Source organism: Amphibalanus amphitrite, unplaced genomic scaffold, assembly GCF_019059575.1.
Source record: "Amphibalanus amphitrite isolate SeventyFive unplaced genomic scaffold, NRLGWU_Aamphi_draft 000260F_arrow, whole genome shotgun sequence".
Lineage (NCBI taxonomy): Eukaryota > Metazoa > Arthropoda > Thecostraca > Balanomorpha > Balanidae > Amphibalanus > Amphibalanus amphitrite.
Window position 1 is genome coordinate 483,251 of NW_024881755.1, and position 22,377 is coordinate 505,627.

The 22,377-nt window shown below is 54.2% G+C and overlaps 2 protein-coding genes across 7 annotated transcripts in view; one reads left to right on the forward strand and one right to left on the reverse strand.

The window, feature by feature from the left end:
• Window positions 1-22,377, forward strand: part of LOC122386717 (phosphatase and actin regulator 4-like) — a 126,443-nt gene that overhangs the window by 48,253 nt on the left and 55,813 nt on the right. For all 6 annotated transcript variants that reach the window (XM_043376201.1, XM_043376204.1, XM_043376199.1 and 3 more), the window contains one exon: window positions 9,384-9,548. In XM_043376201.1, the coding sequence (XP_043232136.1) occupies window positions 9,384-9,548 (165 nt within the window). The remainder of the gene's footprint in view (window positions 1-9,383; window positions 9,549-22,377) is intronic.
• LOC122386718 lies at window positions 12,293-14,375 on the reverse strand. The gene is made up of 2 exons (XM_043376205.1): window positions 14,083-14,375; window positions 12,293-13,630 (listed from the first exon to the last, which is right to left on the reverse strand). Exons 1-2 carry the CDS (start codon window positions 14,122-14,124, stop codon window positions 12,509-12,511), a joined length of 1,164 nt encoding a protein of 387 aa, XP_043232140.1. The 5' UTR covers window positions 14,125-14,375; the 3' UTR covers window positions 12,293-12,508.

Genomic DNA, 22,377 nt, shown 5'->3' on the forward strand with positions numbered 1-22,377 from the left:
CGTGACGCCGTCTGAGCGCGGTGGGTTTAGCGTGGGAGAATGGATTCGCTGCGAGTTGCGGCTACCTATGTGTATGGGTTGTAAGAATGTGATTCCCAAGAGTTTCGAGACGGGCGAGATGACGAAAATCGAGTGGTTTCTTCTTGTTGATTAATAGTTTATAATGCCCTGGTTCTTTTTCTTATGCTTCATTTTGTACTCGTTGGCTTATACCAGGACAGCCTGTGCAACAATGGTTCAGTTGGCCTTAGTGGTTTTTTTACATTCGAAACATTTAGTCCTAAAACATATCGGGCCAGTTCTAATCAACCTGCCCGCCGCAGCTCTTCTGACTCTAAAGGTCACCCCGACCCGCTCCGTCGATCCCTCCACTGCACTGTTTCGTCGACTTTCGCGCCGCTCGGCCGGCCGCGCTCAGAGTCACCGGCTCCGTGCAATAGCGCCTCTCGGCCTCGCGTCCTCAGTCACAGTCCCCCGCTCTGTCCAATAGCGCGGCTCGACAGCCAGTCCTCAGTCACAGTCCCCCGCTCTGTCCAATAGCGCCGGCTGCGACGTGCCGCTCATAAAGCCGCGGCCCGACGAGCCGCTTTATTTTGATGGCGCGCGCGCGCGTGGCTGACACGAGTGACGTGCTCCCGGGGAGACAGTTGACTCGGGTGTGCTGCCCGGCGCCCTCGACTGCTAGAGGAAGATAAATGCTGGCCAGTAAATTAGATGTGCAACGTGGCCGTGTTATTTCGGCCGCGACACGAGTGTGGCGCTGATATTACATAGCTTGTTTCAGACGTGCGGTCCTTTGGCGCTGCGCAATGTGCATTGCAATGGCCGCTTGTCTATCAAATAAACGCTCCAAGAATAGTATACGGCCAGATTGCTTCAGACCTATTGCCGACCACCGTTTGGAGTACGGTTGACCGTTATGATTACTACACGATCACTTGCGTAACGCTGGGCCGCCGGCTTCGGCACGGTTTCGACCACCGCGCGGTCAGCCTGTGTGAGCGATATCGGTTAATTGGCCCGCCCCGGCGGTTGCACCACGACCACTACGGCTCGGCACTGTGGAACGGATATGACGCTGGCTGTATACTGACGCCCCGCTATGTCAGCAGTCGGGTGATCAGGTGTCGTGTTCGAGTATATAGCCGGTCAACTAAGCTACGGGAGCAATACCGTTCATAGAAGTAATCTAAAAACTGTCATATTCCCGCCGTAGACGCGCCGCAGGGCATATGATCACTGCGCGCTGTTTCCTACTCTGCTAACTAACCGCCATACTGTGACATGGTATCTGGGGCGGCAGCAGCCGATTAGGTGTAGGGTTTGTTTCGGTCCACTGCTCTCAGTGAGTGTTCGACTGGCATGGCTCGTCCGCCGTCGGCAGTTAGCTGTCACCCTGAGGGCCACGCACCGCCCCGAGGGAGGTCGGGGCGACCACCGTGACCTGAGGCCTGTCGTAGAGGCCGTGACTCAGTTTTCGGATCGTCTAGCACCACCGTTTCAGGAGCTGGACTGATCAGGGTAAGGAGAGGCATAGTGAGTAAGGAACCATCAACTGCAGTGGTTTAAAGGTAGTGTGCCACCTTTGAATGATTTCCCATTTTATTTTTCCTAGGATAAGAAGCTTCTGTTTTTACCTAATATCGCAAAAAAATCAAAAATGGGCCTAAAATAGTGCTTTTATCGCCTAAAAGTTTATCGGTTTTTCGATATGTATAACAACTGTAGTGGGCTGACCTGCAAACAGGCGTCGGCAACAATCACGAATGCGGCGCACATGTGACAATAAGCAAAGGTTATTATAGAGTTACGACGTACGGGAATGAGTTATCAGCTGTCTAATCGTAGACAACACAATGTCGAATTTAAACTGTAAGCCTGTATTGGTATTGTTTCTTTAATTTGGCTGTCGAACATTAATTTATGGTTTGAAATATTATTTTATGTAAAATAATTGATATGAAACAGCCGTCTCTAAAGTTATGACCCCATCTCACCACATGAAAGTGGCAGACATGACAATGATCAGCTGACGCATTTTTCTTGGCCAAAGTCAGAGCGCGCGGCCCGACGCACCTCCACCGCGCCCAAAGCCAGGGCCCCGGTAACGTGAGGTAGCCGAGTCGGGGCAGCGTGCACTGACCCAAGCCGGGGCCGCGGCTTTGGGCGCGGTCTACCGCATCCCCGCGGGCAGCCCCGGGCTATCACATGACACCGGGAGGACGCGCGGCCCCGGCTTGGGTCAGCGCACGCCGCCCCGACTCGGCTACCTCACGTTACCGGGGCCCTGGCTTTGGGCGCGGTCTACCGCACCACCTAACAGGCGTGTTCGAAACCGCAGGAGATGATGATGAACGGGTTTATCGAAACTTGATTGGATGAGCTTATCGGTAATAGCGATTTCAGTGTGTGCATTTATTGTTCATAGTGGTGTGAAATGTGGTTGGGGTACGACCGACAACCCGTCGGGGCGAATTTCGCACTGGGGTACTCAAAATTTGAAGAATTTAAGATGTTTCCATGAGTTTTGAAGGTATGGATAAGTTCTAAAAATCCGGTTCTCCTTATCTGGGCCATTAACTCCATACGGTCCAGGAAAGCTGGCACACTACCTTTAAGTAAATGATATAGCAGATGAATGGACGGGACGTGCTGGTTGAACTAGTTCGGCGTCAGGCCCGCTGTAGCATGTGTCGTCGCTCGCTGCAGAGTTGTCATTGCTGATGAAGCACCAAACGTGATGAAGTGGCAGTTCATCTCCAAGTCTCGCCTATCTATCCCATCGTTTCCGGTGTGCTGAATAACGCTAAACGCCGGGTGCTAAGGCGGCGGCTATCATTAGTTACCAACTTCTGAAGACCTTCCAGCTAATCAACTCTGTAAAGTTTGGGGCGCACCGTTCCGGGCACCGCGATCTCTGGATGAGCCCTCAAATCTGATGGCGCCATTCTGCAAAGTCGGCAGTGCATTCATATGTTACCAGCATCCAGCCGTGCTTTATGACATTAGCGGACGCAGTAAAGTCTCCATAAAGAGCGGGGCTCCGGCCGGCCCGATTTGGCCCGGGCAGATGGAGTCTTATATCCAGTGATATATCGCCATGGTTATGTGCCGCCCGGCGTTTTACCGTGCAGGTTCACCGGGATTGAGCTAATTTGATGGCTCGCGATGCCTGCTGATTTAATTTTGATAAACATGGTTCTATCGGTATGCGAATTAGGCCGTGTTTTTACGGTGGGTACCCGTGCGCCGTCCGTTGTTCTTGTAGTCTCGTCTGAGCATTTACCATCAGCTTTGGCTGATATTTACCCCCAGCCATTTCTGATACACACTCCGCCGATGCTCCCTCACGGTTTCCAGACTCTCGGGGTGCTGATGTAGCTGCCGCCGTCCGTTATCTAGTATCAGACAATGCTTGCAGGCCTAATCTCATTCTGCGAACTTTTCATGTTACATTCTTTCATTCTGCGGGATCCTGAGATGCTTCGGTACTTTTTGGTGTTAGATGCAGCGAGCTGTTCTTGCCCAGCTGGACACTGGACGTGCTATCGTGAGCGGTTCGTCTTCTCAGCGTAGGTTACCGAGACCGTTTCCTCTATCCCCAAGGTCTTTAGTGTGGCTAATGTTTATTCATACATCGCAGCACTGGTGGCGGGGCTCTCGACAGTCACGGTGCTGCTTAGACTTTTAAAGCACTGTATGGACATTTTGGACTGAAATAGCCCCGTAAGCCTCCATATCATTACCGCCCGTTCACCGTCAGAGAGTTTGACATAGGACTCGTAATGGACGTGGAACTCTTTTAATTAAGCTGTTTACCTCCACAGCGTTATACGCATAGCGCATGCACAAACGCTTAGAGCTTTGATATCAAAAAATTTTCATTTACGCGTAGTTGCTAAGGCGAACCTCCTTGTTACCTAGAAAACTCACGCTGTTCCATAAATTTTGCTGAAGATTGCCGGAAGTTTCCAACTGGAGCGGAGTATAAGTGCTTCTGCTGACCGTCCATAAATTTTCATATTCGGTAGACGGATCGGCCTGTCGCTCTGTTTAACCGAACGGTCCGGTCATCCGTTTGGTCTGCGCGGCATTACTTACCCATGGCGGGTGATCTGTTTTCATTTGTCGCAGAAATGGATCTGCTGGCGGGCAGACTCACTCGGCCGGGTGCGTGTCTCAGCAATTTAGCCTGGAAGTGGGAAACATGTCAGAAGTTCATTACTTGGTCCATTTTTTATATATCCAGAGGGACCGTTTAGGTGTATGTACACAATTTGGTGTACACAATTTGGTGTAATTTGGTGTGATCTTCGTCCCTGCTAGCCGCTCCATCGTTTCTCACACAAATTGAGTTGACTGTCCCGTTTTTTGTTACCACTTTCCGTTGTTACCCTCCGTTCCCCATCCTGTGCCCGCTCCGGTCAGCTGCGATCCGCGGCACAGCACTGGTCCCTGTGACTCTTCAGGCCCGCTCTCGACCATCCCGGCGGCAGCGCTAGTCGGGAACCGCGCCGGCAGTTGGGACCGGGCCGCCGCGCCGGCAGCCCAGCCGGGCAGAAATCGGACCCGGCGCGATCAATAGCGACAAGAGAGGCACCAGCCGCCGCCGCCGCCGCCGCTGCCGCTGCCGTCCCCTCACCCGCTCGCTGAACTCCTCCGGTGGCAGTGGACGGCAGCTGATGCTGAGCGTCGAGTGGAGCTGATGTTCATCGCTGAGCGCGGCTGACACCCAGCGCTGAGCACTGACTGCTGGGTCGAGGTCATGTCATTCTGTGTTTTGCTGTAGCCGCTGCAGCGGCTACCGCCAGCGCGCTGGCGCGGCGTCGGTTCGACAAGCGCTGGTGATGTGTAGGTTGGGGTCCGTTTGCTGTTGGTTTCTGTCCGTTTCTCGCGTCGCTCGTCAGTGGAAGCAGTCACGCGGCTCGACCGGAGTGCGGCCACGGTGGTTTGAGACTCGGCCGCAGTTCTCACGTGTCCGCGCTCCCTAATGGACCTAATCGTCACTAGAGTTGGCTTTATGACTTTATTCAAGGTAATGAGACAGCTAGCCCGCGTAGACGTCGACCAAACGACGCATTAGGTCGTGCTCAATCTACCTGACGACTCCACTTATAACTGTGGTCTCGCTTTGTTTGGTAAATGTCCGTCCATTCTCCGCGTGGCCAGCATTAACCACGGCTCGCTCGGAGTCGAGCGCCGGTCTCGGGTCTGGCTCACTCAGCCTCAGGTCTCGCCGGGTGCGGAGGCCGCCGAAGGACACTGGCTGTCCCAGCGGGCCGCGCTGACCGCCGCCCGAGGGACCGCTTTGGTCTGGGAGCGGCGGCCACTCTGTCTCAGCTGTTGGGACACGTCGGCCGCGGCACTGGAGGCGGGCAGGTGCCGGAAGGTCAGACGGACCCACTGAGAACGGGCTCTGGTTTGGCAAGACTCACTGAAAAGGGCACTGATTTGAGATACCACTCCACACGCCTCCGCTACCGGTAGAACGACATTCAGTGGCTTTGTCGGCGCTGGTCTGAATACGATGGTCGTAGGTTTCTTATAGGTATCTTGGGTCGTAGTGACCGGTTCGTTAAAAGTCCGGTAGATGATAACTAAATCTAGCATTTACTTCAACTGTTGCAAGTGACTTAACCTGTTTGATCTTTTGGCTGGGCATTCGATGGGAGTTCGTCGATGCAACGACCAATGCGCACTAAAGCCATGGTTGGATATCACGGACCTTTTTTGCAAGCATTTGGGCTCGTCTATGAAATAAGCATCCGCTTTGTTCTGGCGCCGATGATAAGTGTGGCATTTCTCTACCTCTCCCTGGGCCCAGTCCGTGTCCTTAATTGCCTGGTATCGTGTTAGGCCGTTGCAGGCCGTGCTACCAGCTGGCGGCGCGCCGGCCCTGTCCGCCACAACAGTTACATGAAGTACGGCCGACAAACCCACAAACACGGGTGTCCACAACCGCTGGCCAGCCTCGTTAAGCACTATGGACAAACCCACGGGCGCCGCGACCATTATTGATGGCGTCTTCATCGGTTGATCCCAAAGGCAGGCCTGGAACGTCTAGTAATTCCCACATACCAGCGACTACATTTTTAAAATAAGTGTGGAGATGTCTGTGACACATGCCTTGTCGCTTAAATGTTTGTGTGAATCATTACACGCCAAAATTTTTCGTCTACGCCGGGTAGCAACAATGTTCCTTATAGCGAGCCGACCGGTGGACGCGGTTTAACATCAGCATTTAACTCCTCAGCAACCGGGATTCCAACTGAATGCGCTCAGGGAACGCGGCTGTCAGAACGCTGTCTGAGAGCTTGTTTACGAAACTAACGTCGCTGAAATGGGTCCGAACTCCCCAAACATCTTAGCACCGAGCCGTCAAAGACACAAATCCGACTTAGCCCTCGTAGGTAATGAGGAATGAAATCATATTTGTGGATAGTTTAATTGAAATTAATATTTGTGAGCGATGGTAATAATGTTCAATAATAGCCATCGTCACTTGAGGTACACTTGTGGTTAAATTCTAGCCAGCTTTATATTTGATCGACTTCATCCGACTTGTTGCTTGACCCTGACGAATGAAGGGATTTGCCATCGTTCAAATGTAATCGTAATATGCGATTATGTGATTTGAGTCCATTACTGTTTAATGTAATCCACCCATCAAAGTTTATATTGAAGAACCTGACAATATCATGCCGGTACGCCGACTCGACGTCAGGTGCAGAGTGCCCAGGCGTGCGCAAATGCGCCAAAAGCGTCGACCAGTGTCGTCTTTTCCGGGTGCCGATCGGCCAGTTCGATCGGTTCTTAGAACCCTCGCTAAATGCGTCGCTGGTTGCCTTGGCCTTACGGTATCGAATGACAGCGTCAATGCATTTAAACTGTTGCAGCTCTTAAAAATACGCGAGGCGGAGGGCTTGCGTTGGATTAAAGACATTTCCGTGAAGCTGTAGATTTTTAGACTACAGCGTTTTTAGATGTTAATATCTACGCTATGAGGATTTTCCAATGGCTGTTTTATGGATTTAGCGAAGATGCGTATCAAGCGAGTTTTATCATTAAGTCTTACGTTTTCAAGCAGGTCGACTCATTATGATCTCAGTACCGCCGCTGTCGCCGCGCCATCTCATTATCACCGTGAAATGAGCGATGAGCGCCGAAATGTGTCGGGCAGACAGCCGGCTTTGCTCCTCGGGGCGTCACGGCTTTGGTGCCTTCCTGGAACAGCAGACGGTACAGCCGAGGGCGGCCGTGCGCTCTGAGCTCACTGGAAGCCGGCAGGGTGTGACGCGCCCCGGCGGGACCCGGCGGTCCGTGCTGCGGCCCGCCGTCCATTCTGCTGCGGGCTCACGGCGATTGGTGCAAAGATGCCTCAACAGCGGGAGCTGGCGCGGAGGAGGTGATTTGTCTCGATAAGCGCTGCCGAAATTTGTCGGAACGGCTGGGGATGACATCCTCGGCTCTAATGTTGTGGACGCTGTAAAGTATAGTGCCGGTTTATTAGCTTGAGCGGGATGTAACGGTTTGTGTGATGTTTATCGAGGGCCAATGGTGATATAAACTTGTCGCAGCTGCCGGCGGCCTGTCTGTTGTGGTGATTGAAGTGCTGATACCCGTACTGTGGATTGTGTGATGGAGCAGACAGTTTTGTCGTAATTCGCTAAGGGCGATACGTTGGAGTTATATATAGCTGGCGTTCCGGAACGTTGGCGAAGGGTTTCGAGAATGCATCTGTAGATTGCCTGAGACGCGGCGGGGAAGGACGGCTGAGATTCATTCATAGCTGAGCATGTGGGCCCCGCCGTGTGTCTGGTTTCATTACGGCGAGTGGTGGCATATGCATCGTGCCGCCAATCTCGCAAACCATTCATATATCGTGGCGAGATGAGGACGTAGATTCGCGAACGTTCTTTTTTTGTAGCATTGCATGGATGCATGCTGTTGAAGAGGATGTGCTTTTTCGTATTGTATCGTCATGCTGAACCTGCTTCAGTCGTGCGGCACGCTTTTGGTGTATATCTGGCACCGCCAAGGTGTGCCGACTTTTCACACGTGTTCTGGGTTCTATCTAGCGCTGCGTTGCGCTGGAACATGAACATGCATGCCCGGAATTTATGCAGATAAGTGTGATTTTCCTTGAAGCGTCGTCACTTGTAAAGGGCTGTGTAAACGTGACAGGAATGACGTGTGGCATATGTCGTGTGTGCGACGTAGTGGTTTAACCCGCTATTATTTTGGCAGCGGGGCACATTTCCAGAACTGGTGAGCTCATGATGCAATCCACATCCTCTTCAGCCACATTTCTGCACACCAGGAACTGTTTCCGCACATATTATATTTTCGGGAGTCCACCAAACAAAGGCGCCAGGCTCTATTGTCGTCCTACGTTCGTGTCTATCTGTGCGATGGGATCGCGTGCCGGTGCGGTCACGTGACGGCGGCACTCGTCACCTTGCAGTGCTGTCGGGGTGCCGCCGCCCAGAGGTGTGTGGACTGGGGGTGCCGGACGGTACGGCCCACGTAACGCCTGTAGTGGTGGGACGACTTGTCATTCAGCTGGGTCAGTCCAATCGCCACTGGTATTAATGGTGCTGTCCACGGATTCGGCTCAACAAGGGCGGATACTGGATATTGACCATTGGATGTCGATATCCTGAATTTTCATTTGGTTCATTTTTTCAACGCACAGAGGGCTTTCCGAACTGTTATTAATCCCTCAATTAAACCGAATTATAAACTTGGTGATGGAAGAAGCGAAAGTTCCTCTTATCTCGTGCCCCATTCTCTCGGAACAAAACACCGTTGACCAGCAACACCGTCCGCCATGTCCCGCCCGTGGAGTGACATCACGATTCCTTTGAAGCACGCTACTTTTCTGTGGGCGGGATGTTTGCACGCTGCGCGCCCCGTGTTTGTTCTGTAGTCCCGTGAGCGGCGGCCATCCGTACTTGTCACCGTCCTCGAACTCAGCAGGCGGTGGGCGTCCCCGGTGTTTGGTGTTCCACTCCGGCTGGAGTCTCGGAGGGTCCGACCGGTCACCCTCACCTTCTCCGGCCGTACGTCTCTGTCCGCGGTTTACCGTTCCCGCTGGTCTCTGTCCGGTGTCCACGAGCCTTTGTTCCCACAGGTCTCTGTGGCCCCATTGAGGTGCTCTTCAGTGACTGCGCTCATATTCCCTGTGTTTGAGTGAGTTCCTTTATCGGAGACCGGAGACCGAAACAAATAAGAATCCTTTTTTGACATCATTCTAGCCGAAACTGAACTGGTCATACCTGGCTGACCTCCACTGCCCTGACCTGATCTGACCTTGATGACTGTTGACCTTGTTGACCTGACCGCTGACGGCTGACCTGACCCCCTCCCCCGTGTGCCCACAGCTCGGAAGCAGAGTAACGGCACGATGGGTCGCGACGGGCTCGGCTCCGGATCGCGGACACCCCCTGTCGAACGGAGGCACAAGCTCTCTTCACTCGGACGGCTCTTCAAACCGTGGAAGTGGAAACGCAAGAAAAAGTCGGACAAGTTCACTGAAACACAACGCTGTAAGTGCCACTATCCGAGTTGTTGGAAAGATAAAGCAGATGGGAAAAGGTCATGGTGAACTGTGATTTATTTTAATACTTTTAGTTTTAGTAGATGAGAATGAGAATGGGTGCAGAAGAGATAGCTTCCCGCCTGCGAAGAGGCGGGAAGCTATCTCTTCTGAAAGGAAAGGCTGGGCAGATTCACTCTGATGAAAGGCTGAACTTCAGGGCGGCGAGGAAGAACACAAGTCGCAACAAGATTTCCGTTGTTTTTCCTCGTTCGAGTTGGGTCGGAATTAGTCTCTTAAATCAATAAACCAGGCTGCAGTTAGAGAGGCTCGTCCTACCATATTAACCATTAATCTCGAGCTGTGCCCTGTGTTCTAACGGTGAGAGCGGAGGAGTACATATATCGCGGCACTGGCACTCGGAAGCCGCTGCTAGTTCGGCATTCATCCCACACCACCCACTCTGGGCCGACCGGGCGGGATCCATCATTGTTGGCCCGTTACGGACACTCGACTGGCAGCAGCGGGCTCCAGCACACGATAGATGGCCGGCCGATCCAACTTCGGGGGGATCAAAACGCCGTTTGTTTGGCAGCCTTCGATAGGCAACAGCGAAGAGTTCAGTGGGCTGAATCGGCAGTGGAACAGATAGAACTATCTCAATGGAAGCGGACTAAACCACCCGTTTGTTATGCAAATAATTATTTATATTTTATTTCTTTACATGTTAGGTATCATCTTTACATAGTTGAGATCCATGCTTTGTCGCATCACGATCGTAACAATATTGAACCCACTTGGTTCATTTCATTATTTGACGGCTTATCTAGGATTGAAGATTCATCGGGTTTGTTATGACATGTTTCACACGTACAATGTTGGAACCAATGACCTACAGCGTAAAGTGCTCTGCTCGAAAAGCCCTCGATCGATAGAATTTTAGAAATCCAATCCTTTACTATCTTTGTAAGCCCATGGCGTAAGGTACACACGACCCCGGTCCTTCAGCCTCCGTGCCGCTGCCGAATGTCGCCAGCCCCGCCGTGCCGGACCGGCCTCTGTTTGCTACCCTCTCACGGTCCTGTGTACAGTATCTCCGTCTGTGTGTGACAACGGGTGGCCGATGGTGTCAGCTGTGGCGCCGGTGAGCCGATTGTGGCGCATCTGACACTGTTAGTGGCGCAGACAAGGCCGCGCTGGCTGGTGTAACGCCGGCACACAGGTCCGGTCTGTCATACAGCTGACATGACAGACCAGCGTGGCTGTTCAGACTGCAGCCCCGCTGGTTGATATAACACATTACACAGACCGGCAATCTGTCAGACAGCTGCCTCCTCGGTCTGCCGACTGAGGCGGTCATGGTCAGTCGGCCAGCTTTGTGGGCTCAAAGCAGAGTTGGTCCTTGGCTCGGCTAGTTGTGGTGGGGGGAGGGGGAAGGGTAACCAATGGAGCGACCCAGTGGAGGTAGTCGTTGGTTCAGACTTCAGTCAGCTGCGACACGATGGATCTGTGATCCGGGTGACCTGAGCTGACTGGCTCCATTACGGCTCACCTACAAATGCACAATGCACCTGCATTTAGAGGAAGGTATAGATAAAACTCGTTTAAAGTCGATGACTTCTTTTTGAATCTGCGCTGACTGCAACTTGCAAGTTTTTCGACCTGTCCGAAGACTAACACGTTTGATGTAACTTTCAAATTAATATCGGATTTAAGTTTTGAAGAAAAAATGAGAAGTTATTACAGCATGCTCAAAACCTCAAGCTGCTTACATTATTAGCTTCCTTAAGTCATTTAAACTTCTTTCAGCATTAGCTCTGATGTCTGTGGGAGACCTGTAGAAAGTTGTGCACGCCTGCGGCGCACTGGTTTGTAGATACAGCGCTGATAAAAAAAAAATAGGAGCTTAGCCCCTTCTCTACCTAGGGAGCTGCTGATAAAACTGTGGTCTGCAGTGTGTGGCAAACAATCAAAGGCACGAATGCTGTAATAAATACCAGCTGCACAAGATTGCATGTGACTATGCCGTGCTGCTTTGTTTCTCCGTCCATTCTTTCGGGAGCAGAAAGGCCACCTTTCTGGCGCCGGGACCTTCAGTGTCTATATTTGTGCCGTCTCTGAAAGTGAGTTATTTCCGCTGGCCGTTTGGAGCGGCGGCCGGCGGCGCGGAGCTGTCGGCCGTCTCCCATCCATCCCCAGTGTGCGTTCCGGAGCAGTCAGCAGCGCCTGTTGCTGCGGACCAGCTCCATATTTGATGGGTGCCGCCGCCGGACAAAGGCGTCGGTCCGGCCAGCCGTCCCCGGGCCGGGACTGAAGGGTTCTAACGTGCCGCCGGGAACGGCTCGAACCGCTCGGAAATCGCGGCACGAACACTGCCAAACGGCGGAGCTGTGAAACCGATACCGAACTGAAAAGTGAAAACCTGGTTTCATTGAATGCTCGCAACATGAAAATAAAATCCCAGGTCCATATTTATATTATCGGCAATCTCGAAAGCACCAATCTTGCAACTTGTGTTGTGGTTTCTTACCAATATTTGGAGGTAGGTTAAGTGTTTTTTTTTTCAATGTTTATTTGAAAAGTTTATCGATAGTAACTTTACGACCTCTGTTGAAAGTTACGTTACGTTAATGTAGTTAAATCGGTTGAATCTTCGGTCGGTATCCCTCTGGTAGCATCGGTACGCACAAACAGCACGGCGTCTCACAGGTGACTCTGTATTGTTGCGTGTGGCGCCACTGGGCTCAACTCAGGTTACCAAATAAAAATGGCAGCAATCACTTAGGGGTAATTTTCGGCGATGAAAGTATTTAGGGGGAAACTCGCACATACTCCCCACTCGAAATCGGGGCGAGATTTCGAAAGAACAGAAAACAGGTACAGCAACTTAACAAATCACAACAACGCATCGCGCGCGCACCGGGACAGTCGCAACCGTGTCACCAGACTAACCACCGATCCGGGTCCGGTTCACGGCGCCTCACGGGCCGCTTCCAGCCGAAACAGCCGGCTGAGAGGTCGGCGCGTACGGCGACCGCGCAGTTGAATGATCGCGGCGCGGGTCTGGCCGTCCGGTCCGACCAGGAGCTCGGTCACGCGTGCGAGAGGCCACCGTCCGCGCGGCCCCTCGTTGTGGACGAGCACGACGTCTCCCACCTCCGGTGTCCGGTTCGGCTGCCCCCGCGGCGACCGGTGCCAGCAGCGGAGCGCGCGCTGATACTCGTTCCACCGCCGAGTCAGCTGGTCAGACACCCTCCGGCGGTGCCTCCAGGCTCTGTTGAGTGGGGACTCCGTCAGAGTCGGGCACACAACACCATCGATTGTGGTCACACCGAACAGCAGATGAGCTGGCGTGAGCAGGTCCTCCCCATCACCCTGGGTGAGGGGGCGCAGGTTGACAAAAAACGCCAACTCATAAAGAACGACAGACAGCTGTTCAAAGGAGAGATGACAGAGGTGCAACGATGCACGCAGAGCCGCCTTCGTTACACCCACCATGCGCTCCCAGAAGCCTCCCCACCATGGGGCCGATTCAGGGATGAACCGCCAGGTGACACACCTTGGGAGCTGACCCAGCAGCGCTCGAAAGGTCCTCGCGTTATCGCTGTAGATGAGCGCAGGTGTCCCGCGAAGCGCAAAGAACCGCCTCAGGGCCAGGACGAGGTCAGCTGTCGACTGGGAGTGAACTAGCTCGAGGTGGACAGCACGGGAGGTGGCGCAGGTGATGAGAAGTACCCATACCTTTTTAGCGCTGCCGTCCACGTACAGTGGCCCGAAATAGTCGACGCCCACCTTGGCGAACGGTCGGGACGGCTGCACGCGAAAACTCGGCAGCACCCCCTCTGGCGACCTGTAGGGAAGACATCGGTAGCGACGGCATCGGCGACATGAGTCCACAGCTCGGCGAACGGTCCGCCGCCTTACCGCGTACTCTGCGGTGAGCAGGGCCAGTGTCACGCGAGTCCCCTGGTGGAAGCACCGGCGGTGAGCCTCTTCTACGATCAGCGTCGTGATGCGCGCCTCTTCTGGTAGGATCGGGACTGGTCGTTCGCCGGTCCGCAGCGTCGCCAGCAAGATTCCCTCCTCACTGAGCTGCGGGCGGAGTTTAGTCAGTGGTGACCCGCTAGGCAGCAGCTCACCCGAACGTACTGCCTTCAGTTCATCGGGGTAGACACATATCTGGGACACTCTGATCAGAAAGAGAAGGCTACTCCGCCTCTCCTCTGGATTCAGCGGCCCGGTCACTCTGTCCTCCTTCAGCGCGCGGCTGTTGGACACAAAACGACGTATCCAGGTCAGTCGGTTCACCGCTTGTGCGAGACTGGAACACTCGGTGAGGTCGAACGGCATCGGCTCACTCCTCTGGGTCACCAGACTCTCTCTGACTACAGGTCTCTCCTTCTTGCTTTCCACAGCGGCCTCTGGTGATAGCTGCCGCTCACCAGGCGCGGCCGACAGCGGCAGCTCAGGGCTTGAAGAGTCCCTCAGAAACGCGGGTCCCTTCCACCACACATCACACTTTTCCAAGACAGCGAGGGACATACCTCTGGTTCCGATGTCAGCTGGGTTGTCCTCCCCACAGACATGACGCCACTGCTCGGGGCTCGACATCTCGGTGATGGCCTTCACTCGGTTGTGGACGAACAGCTTGAGCGCCCTCTTGCTGCTGATCCAGTAGAGGACATCCTTGGCATCAGTCCAGTAGACCACTCGCGGTGAGTCCAGGCTCAGAGAACTGCGAACAAACTCCATCAGGCGGCAGCCGATCAGGGCTGCCATCAGCTCCAGTCTCGGCACACTGAGGGCAGGAGTCACGGGCGCCAAACGAGACTTCGCCATCACTAGCCGAGAGTCTCCATCGATCACAGCGTAGATGACGCAGCAGTAAGCACGCTTCGAAGCATCACAGAACACGTGATATGTGACGTCATCGGTGATTAACAGAGTGCGGGGGAACCACACATCACGGTCAGACGCATCTCTGCACCAGGTGGATAGCTCATCCAGCGTGTTAGGGGACAGATCATCATCCCATCCCGCGGACGGCTGCTCCTTCCAGGTCCGCTGAAAGACTGCCCTGCCAACGACAAGCCAGGGCGACAGCACACCGAGAGGGTCGAACAGCTTACCCAGGGTGGACAGTAGCTCACGCTTGGTCCTGATGGCCGACAGGGTGGGTAGGCACACCGCCAGACGGTCCGTCCTGGTGCTCCAGCGCAGTCCCAGAATGCTCGAGTCCTCAGCGTCGTCACCGGTGATGCGCAGCTTGTGCAGTTCCATTCGAGCGTCGCCGAAGATCTGCACCGTCCTCTCCATGCCTCTCTCCGCTTCAGTCCTGTTGGGGAATGATAGGCATATATCATCCATGTACAGTCCCTCCTCCAGCATCTTGCAGAGGGACGGGTCAGTCGAACGATACCGACAGATATGACTGGACAGGGTCTGCAGCAGAAGGTACGGGGAGCAGCTGAGGCCGAAGGGGACACGTCTGAACCTCAGACGCTGGTCAGCCCACAGGAACTGGAGGTACTTCCTGTCCCGTTCGGAGATGGACACCATGTGGAAGGCCGACCTGATGTCCGTCTGAGCTGCCACCGCGCCCCGTCGAAAGTTGAGCAGTACCGCAGGAACTCGGCGCAGCAGGTTTCCGCCAGTCTCCAGGAGGTCGTTGAGACTGCGGCCGGTTGGGTCTCTCGCTGAGCCGTCAAAAACTACTCGCAGTTTTCCATTCCGCCAGATGCCCCGGTGCGGCAGGTAGAAGCCGTCTATGTCGCCTGCCGGAGACTCCTCGATGACACAGTTTCTCTGCAGTTCCGCCAGGTGGCGGGCGTACTCTTTCCGCTCTGGGCAGGTCAGCCGCGCTTCCATCCGCTTGGTCCGCGCCGCTGCTGAATACAGGTTAGTGACGGGGCGTTCACCGGAGGTCCACAGCAGTCTCATCTCGTACCTCTGATCCTCGAGGCTCCAGGTCGGGTAGGCCTGTGGTCTCGCCTCATCTTCGGAGATGCCGATCGCCTCCAGACGCCAGAGCTGCTCTGCTTCCTCCTCTGGCAGGCGGCTGCTGCAGCGTAGCGCATACCTCACCGAGGTGGACGTGACAGGGAGCTCCTCCCTGCCGTGGATCACGTAACCGAACACGGTATCCACAGCTCGCAGACGGTCAGACAGACAGATTTGGTCGTGCAACACAATCTTGTAGATCTGGTCTACCCCAATCAAGACATCCACTGGCCCGCCCTGGAAGTCATCAGCAAGCAGAACGTGGGGCTCAAACACTACGGTAGGCGGTCGGGCAGGCGTGGGTTGCGAACAGAGCCTGTCAGTCTTCCACAACTCGAACACATGGTCCTCCCCACCGTGCCGGCTCCTCAGGGCCAGTCTCACCTTTTCATACGTCCTGGGCTCCTCACCGCGCTCTTGAAAGCCCATGCAGGCGAATACTCCGCTCCCCACCAAGGCCAGGCCGAGTGCATCTGCCGCCGACGTCCGGATGTACGAGGAGTCGGAGCCGCCGTCGAGCAGGATGCGCAGTCTGCAGGTCCCCTGCGGCCCGGCCGCCTCCACCAGCGCTGTCTGGGTGTAGCACGCCGCGTCGCTGACGTTAGCGGGGTCAGGTGGAGAGCTCAATGAGTCACATGGCAAAGCGTTAGTCGAACCAGAAGGCACAGGGGCAGACGCGGCAGTCATCACACTAGCTGAATATGGTGCGCAAGCGATGGCATCGGGCTCCACGGGTGGGTTCTGTGCATCTGGCGTTACGGGTTGGTTCTGAGCATCCGGCGCTATCTGTGTAGACATACCCTGGCGATACACAGGAGCATACCGACCTTGAGACTGCGAATGCTGACCGGCGGCAGCAGGAGGCAGTGGTGCTGAGTAGACCGGCTGGTTGAAGTGGTTGTGATGCTCTGCAGGTGGCAGCTGAGGTGGTCCGTGGAACCCTGGTGGCGGTTGACTGCTGTTCCGACCAGGCGGTGGTCCGTAGAAGCCAGGAGGTGCTCTGCTCTCGTTCCGACCAGGCTGAGGGGGTCGTCTCGGCAGATCGTTGGCGCTGGTCCTGTGGAGGCTCGAATGGTGCGGTCCACCACACGTGAGGCAGTTAGAACTGCGACAGTCACGGGCCAGGTGGGGGCCCAGACAGCGGAAACAGACACTGGCAGCCTTCACAGCCTCCCATCTGGCATCAACAGTCATGCCTCGATACATATGGCAAGCCGCTAGCCCATGCCTACCATCTCCACATGCCACACACACCCAGTCATCGCGAGCACAGGCAGCAGAGCGGGGAGCATAGCGACCTGGCGGACGAGCGGAGCCCAGCTGTCGGTTGGCAGCCAGGCCACTCACCGCCCCCCAGCCAGCAGGTGGTCTGGGTGGTTCCGTCGGCTGGACTGGGGCTGCTGCAGCCTGCTCGCGCACCCTCATCTCGTGCTGGAGAAAGGTGAGAAACTCCCGGAAGTCTGCAGTCTGGTGACGTGCCCACTCCAGACGCCAGGAGTCCGGCAGCTTCTCTCGAAGAACCGGCAGCAGGATACTGGAGAAGCTGCTGGCAGTCACTCCAAGAGCCTCCAGGCCCCTGACACGAGCAGTCAGCTGGTCGAGGAAGCGGTGCATAGCAGGCACGTCAGCGGTCTTACAGCACGGCAAGTCTAGCAGCTGTTTCATGAGTAGCTCCCTCCTCACACCCTCTCTATCGAAGCGACAAGTCAGCGCATCCACTGCAAGTTGATACCCAACATCAGACAGAGGGATCCCCTCAATTACCCGTTTGGGTACACTCCCCAGGTGAGATTTCAGCAGAACAAACTTTTGTAGGTACTGCTGCATACCTTTGGTTCAGGTGGATGGCGACCCTGAACAGCTCCCAGAATTCGGGCCACTGTAGCACATCACCCTCAAAGGTCGGCAGACGCACCACCAACGACGACTTCTCCTCCTTCAACCGGATTCCACCGGCGGTTTATTATTAAGTGCGAAAAAAAAAACAAAAATGATGAACCGTACTCAGCAGAACAAATGTAACAAGTGAAAGAGTGCGAATCGATGGCGTTACCATTGAATATGGCACAAGGAATGTGGACAGTTAGTAGTGTTAGGGGGACAAAATATTAGATATTAGTGTTAAGGATAGGCATTGGTAACGCCATCAAGGTTTTAAACAGCATACATGGTGCGAAGTTAAATTATACAAATATGAAAAGAAACAACAACAGCAAAAACATGATATACTGCATTGCAGATCCGGAATGATCAACGCATATCACCAATGTTCCTGCCCCAGACAGCCGCCAGGGGGCGCAGTCTGGACCGCCGTAGCCGTCCCTAGCAGCGTCAACGGCGTCAGCAACCGCCTGAGCAATCAGCCCAGGCGTCAGCAGCCGGTGCCTCCGGAGGCCGGCATTCTCCTGCCAGCCGCCATCAGCGCCTTCAAAATCAGAAAATCAGCAGACCCGTTCCCGCCCCGGACAGCCACCGGGGGGGGGGGGGGGGCACCTGGGACGCCGCAGTCGCCTGCAGCAACCTCAACGACGTCAGCAATTGCCCGAATCATCGACCCAGGCGCCAGTAGTCAACGGCCCAGGAGGAGACCAGCATTCTCCTGCCAGCGCCATCAGCATCTTCAAAGTCGGCGGAACTGTTCCCGCCCCGAACAGCCATCGGGGGGGGGGGGGGGGCTGCCGCAGTCGCCCGCGACAGCCTCAAATGCATCAGCTGCCCAAATAACCATCCCGGGCGTCAGCCAGCGCCCCAGGAAGCCGGCATTCTCCTGCCAGCCGTCATCAGCGTCTTCAAAGTCAGCAGACTTGTTCCAACCCCGGGCAGTCGCCCGAAGGGGGGAGGGGGGCCGCCCCATTCGTAGTTGCCCGCAGCAGCCTCTACGACATCAGCAGGTGCCCGAACAACCATCCCGGGCACCAGCCAGCGCCCCAGATGGCCGGCATTCTGCCAGCCGCAATCAGCGTCTTCAGGGTCAGCAGACGTGGTGCTGGAACAGGTATAGAATGGACATTAGGAGAATACTAGACAAGTTTAACTTGGGAAAATAAGCAGGTATGGTGTGTGGAACTGTGAATCAAGTGGCTATAACATAAGAGTAAGATATTCATAACTTTTCATATTAAACACGAAAAATACGCACAAGGCATGTAAACTGAGTAGGTACGAACAAAACAAGGCAAAACAAATCAGACTCCGGATCATTTTTGATTGCTTTAAAGTTGGGGACATCATGAGGTGTGGTAAAGGTCACAAGTTTCCCGAGGCCACACCCCATAGTTGTACTTATATCATGACAAAAGCTTTAACATTAGCGAATACGCGGTGGTGCTAAAGGTGAAAGAGAAAATGCCCTGTCTCTGCAATCACCAAAATGATGAGTGTTTATTTTCATAAATCAGTAAGTGTCAAAAAACAAGATCTTGATACATCTCTTGAAAGACGCTTTCGACAATGGAATATTTCTGATGTTGGGTATCTTAGACGCTATGAGGTTATTCCATAACAAAGGCCCCCTATAAAATAGTACAAATTGGCGGTAGTTAGTTAAACGGTAGTTAGGTGTTCTGGCACCTGAGCTCCCAGGGATGGATTCATTAAAATGTTTGACATTCCTGGCCGGTTGATTACTTTCATTTAAAGTAAACTTTGCAAGTGGTCGCGGGAGACGTTCAAACAGGTAGTCATGCATGATGAGTAGGATTTGGTATTTGATTATGTCACACAGTTTGAGAAGCTTTAGGTCACGGAAAAGTGGTGACGTGTGGGACTGTGGACGAGCACACGCTAGTAAGCGTATGGCGCGTTTTTGAATGGTTATGTAGCGGGATTTCGCGGCGTTGCGGGGCTAACCGGGCGGTCGCTTCTCAGCAGGTGGGCTGGCTCGAGTGGGGGTGTTAAAATCGGCCTAGTGGGTGCGCTTCTACTCGTAAAAGCCCTTCTCGGTTCAGCCCCTCGCGAACTCGTCCCGACTCTGTCTTTGCATTCTCCGGGGCGATCAATCAACGGAAACACATAGGCCAGGGTTAGGGAATGGGAGATAATGATAAATGATAATCAATTACCCTCGATCATATTGGTATAGAAAATCAACTCTATTTAACAAAAAGTCCCACTCTCAAACAACAGCGCCTTTCCTAGCTGAGGGCTATCTCCCACCGGATATACACAACAATCATACTTCCACTCGTGCATCCCTTCTCACTTCTGTCATACGTCCAGTTATACCTCATAATTATCAGAGTTAGCCGTCTCCGATCCCTCCCTCTTTGCCTAACTTCCCCCGGTGGTGCTAAGGCGTGCGCAAGTCATTATTGAGTCATTGGCCTTAAATTTCATTAACCGTTATCCCTTCATAACCACAATGCTCCGTACATCAGACAAACGCTTCATAATGCTCACGCTACACGAATAGAATATACGAACCACCACAGATTTCGGCACTCCGCCCTTGAATTACGCGACTTATAGCGGGTCCAAGACCATGCCGAACTACCTACACACAAATAATAAACACACACGCACGCAGGTTGTTGAGCGAACAATGGACTTACAGCATGGGCCGGTAAACCTTTGCAACAACGTACGCAGCCCTTGTCTTACTGCCACTCACGCGTGGACCTACCTTCTGCTGCCAGTGGTCAGTCAGCATCTCTAACACACTCCAGCCCACGGTTCCGGAGCTAGAGCTCGCAGGGCACTCAGTAGCCCGGGCTTTCCGCGGCGGACGTATCTAAAATTTGAAAGCCGGGTTGGGTAACTAAAGTCCGTCCGTGATACTAATGACCGCATCTCGCACCAGCCATAGTTCAGGGTTTCCGGGCCAACCCGGCGACCTAAAAAAAGGTTAGCTCTCGTCGGCTAACTACAAAGACGACACGCGTCTTCCACGCACGCAGGTCCACTCGGGGATATCCTGCACTCAACACACATCGTCGACTACCAGCACATAGGCGTCCAAAGCCCTATCTATCCGTGGCTGGTAGTTAAGCTGTCGTCACAGACCTATTCGAAAGGACCAGAGCATGGCCGGAGCTACTCGACTGACTGCGGGTGGCCAGCACCGTCTGACTGCGATCACCCGACTCGAATGCTCGGTATCTAATGTTCACCCCCGTCTTGCGGCATTATACGTTCCTTCGCGGGGCATTACTCTTCCGGCGGCATACGATTCCCTCGCTAAGACGCCCGGGGTCCTAACCACCTCCGAAACTATCTATGTCGCTCTTCAAATGACGTCCCGCGCCGACCACTTGAGGGACCGATAGCGGGCCTACCTATCTTTTTGAAACCGGGCTGGGTAACTAAGGTCCATCCGTGATACTGATGACCGCATCTCGCTCCAGTCATAGTTCAGGGCTTCCGGGCCAGCCCGGCAGCCTAAAATCTGCCCAGCCTCCGAGGCTGTTAATCCGAGACGGAACACCGTCATCTCGCGACGGCCCACCCGCCGATACACATCCCAGGCGACGGCCCACGTGACCTTAATTATCACCCAGGCCTACCCTGGGCCGGAACAATCGGGCCACTGGTCCCGTGTCCCGCTAGCCAGAGGTTAGACAGACTACAGCCCGTCGTCCCCTCCGAGCCAGGACACGAGGCTGACCGGGTAACATTTCTTGAAACCCTCCTCGGCGGTCTGTGCCCGACTCGCCTTCATCCTCACGTTTAATTTCGCGACTTATTGCACGCATCCAGGGCTTACTCAATCGAGGCCTTATATCTAGTGGGGTCTGTCCGAGTTTAGCGCCATTCGGGAAACCCGATTTTTCTATTTGTACAGTCCGCGTCTCTACTCGCGTCTCATCTCCCTCCTAACCCATGGCCGCGTCGGTGGATTCTCCACGCACAGGGGCGTGACGTGCATCATCTATCTCCCCGGTTCCATCCCTTGCAGTGTCCATGTAGAATAAAATTACATATATTTCGTGTGCAACAAGGTCTAGTGTGTTGCTTGTGTGCGGACCGTTGGTAAATTGATTAGTGGAGTGCCAGGAAATCCGCTGGCGAGGGCATTTGGGAGTCAACCGGAGGAGCTCCAGTATCGGTTGGGCTAGGGAGGTCCTGTATGTGTTGTGTATAATCGCTATCGTTTGGACCGTGGGATAATTCGGGGAGGATGGAGTGCCAGGAAATCCACTGGCAAGGGCACTTAGGAGTCAACCGGAGAAGCTCCAGTATCGGTTAGGTCAGGGAGGTCCTGTGTGTATTGTGTGTAATCGCTATTATTTGGACCGTGGGATAATTTGGGGAGGATGGAGTGCCAGGAAATCCACTGGCAAGGGCACTTAGGAGTCAACCGGAGAAGCTCCAGTATCGGCTAGGCTAGGGAGGTCCGGTGTGTGTTGTGTGTAATCGCTATTGTTGGACCGTGGGATAATTTGGGGAGGATGGAGTGCCAGGAAATCCACTGGCAAGGGCACTTAGGAGTCAACCGGAGAAGCTCCAGTATCGGTTAGGCTAGGGAGGTCCTGTGTATGTTGTGTGTAATCGCTATTGTTTGGACCGTGGGATAATTTGGGGAGGATGGAGTGCCAGGAAATCCACTGGCAAGGGCACTTAGGAGTCAACCGGAGAAGCTCCAGTATCGGTTAGGCTAGGGAGGTCGTGTGTGTGTTGTGTGTAATCGCTATTGTTTGGACCGTGGGATAATTTGGGGAGGATGGAGTGCCAGGAAATCCACTGGCAAGGGCACTTAGGAGTCAACCGGAGAAGCTCCAGTATCGGTTAGGTCAGGGAGGTCCTGTGTGTATTGTGTGTAATCGCTATTGTTTGGACTGTGGGATAATTTGGGGAGGATGGAGTGCCAGGAAATCCACTGGCAAGGGCACTTAGGAGTCAAC

Bases quoted from the DNA above. Each gene is read 5' to 3' on its own strand.
- LOC122386718 (XM_043376205.1), bottom strand. From the start codon at position 14,124: ATGTCTGTGGGGAGGACAACCCAGCTGACATCGGAACCAGAG. The intron at 13,631-14,082 runs GTATGTCCCTCG...CTCCGCCCGCAG, and splicing joins AGCTGACATCGGAACCAGAG to CTCAGTGAGGAGGGAATCTT.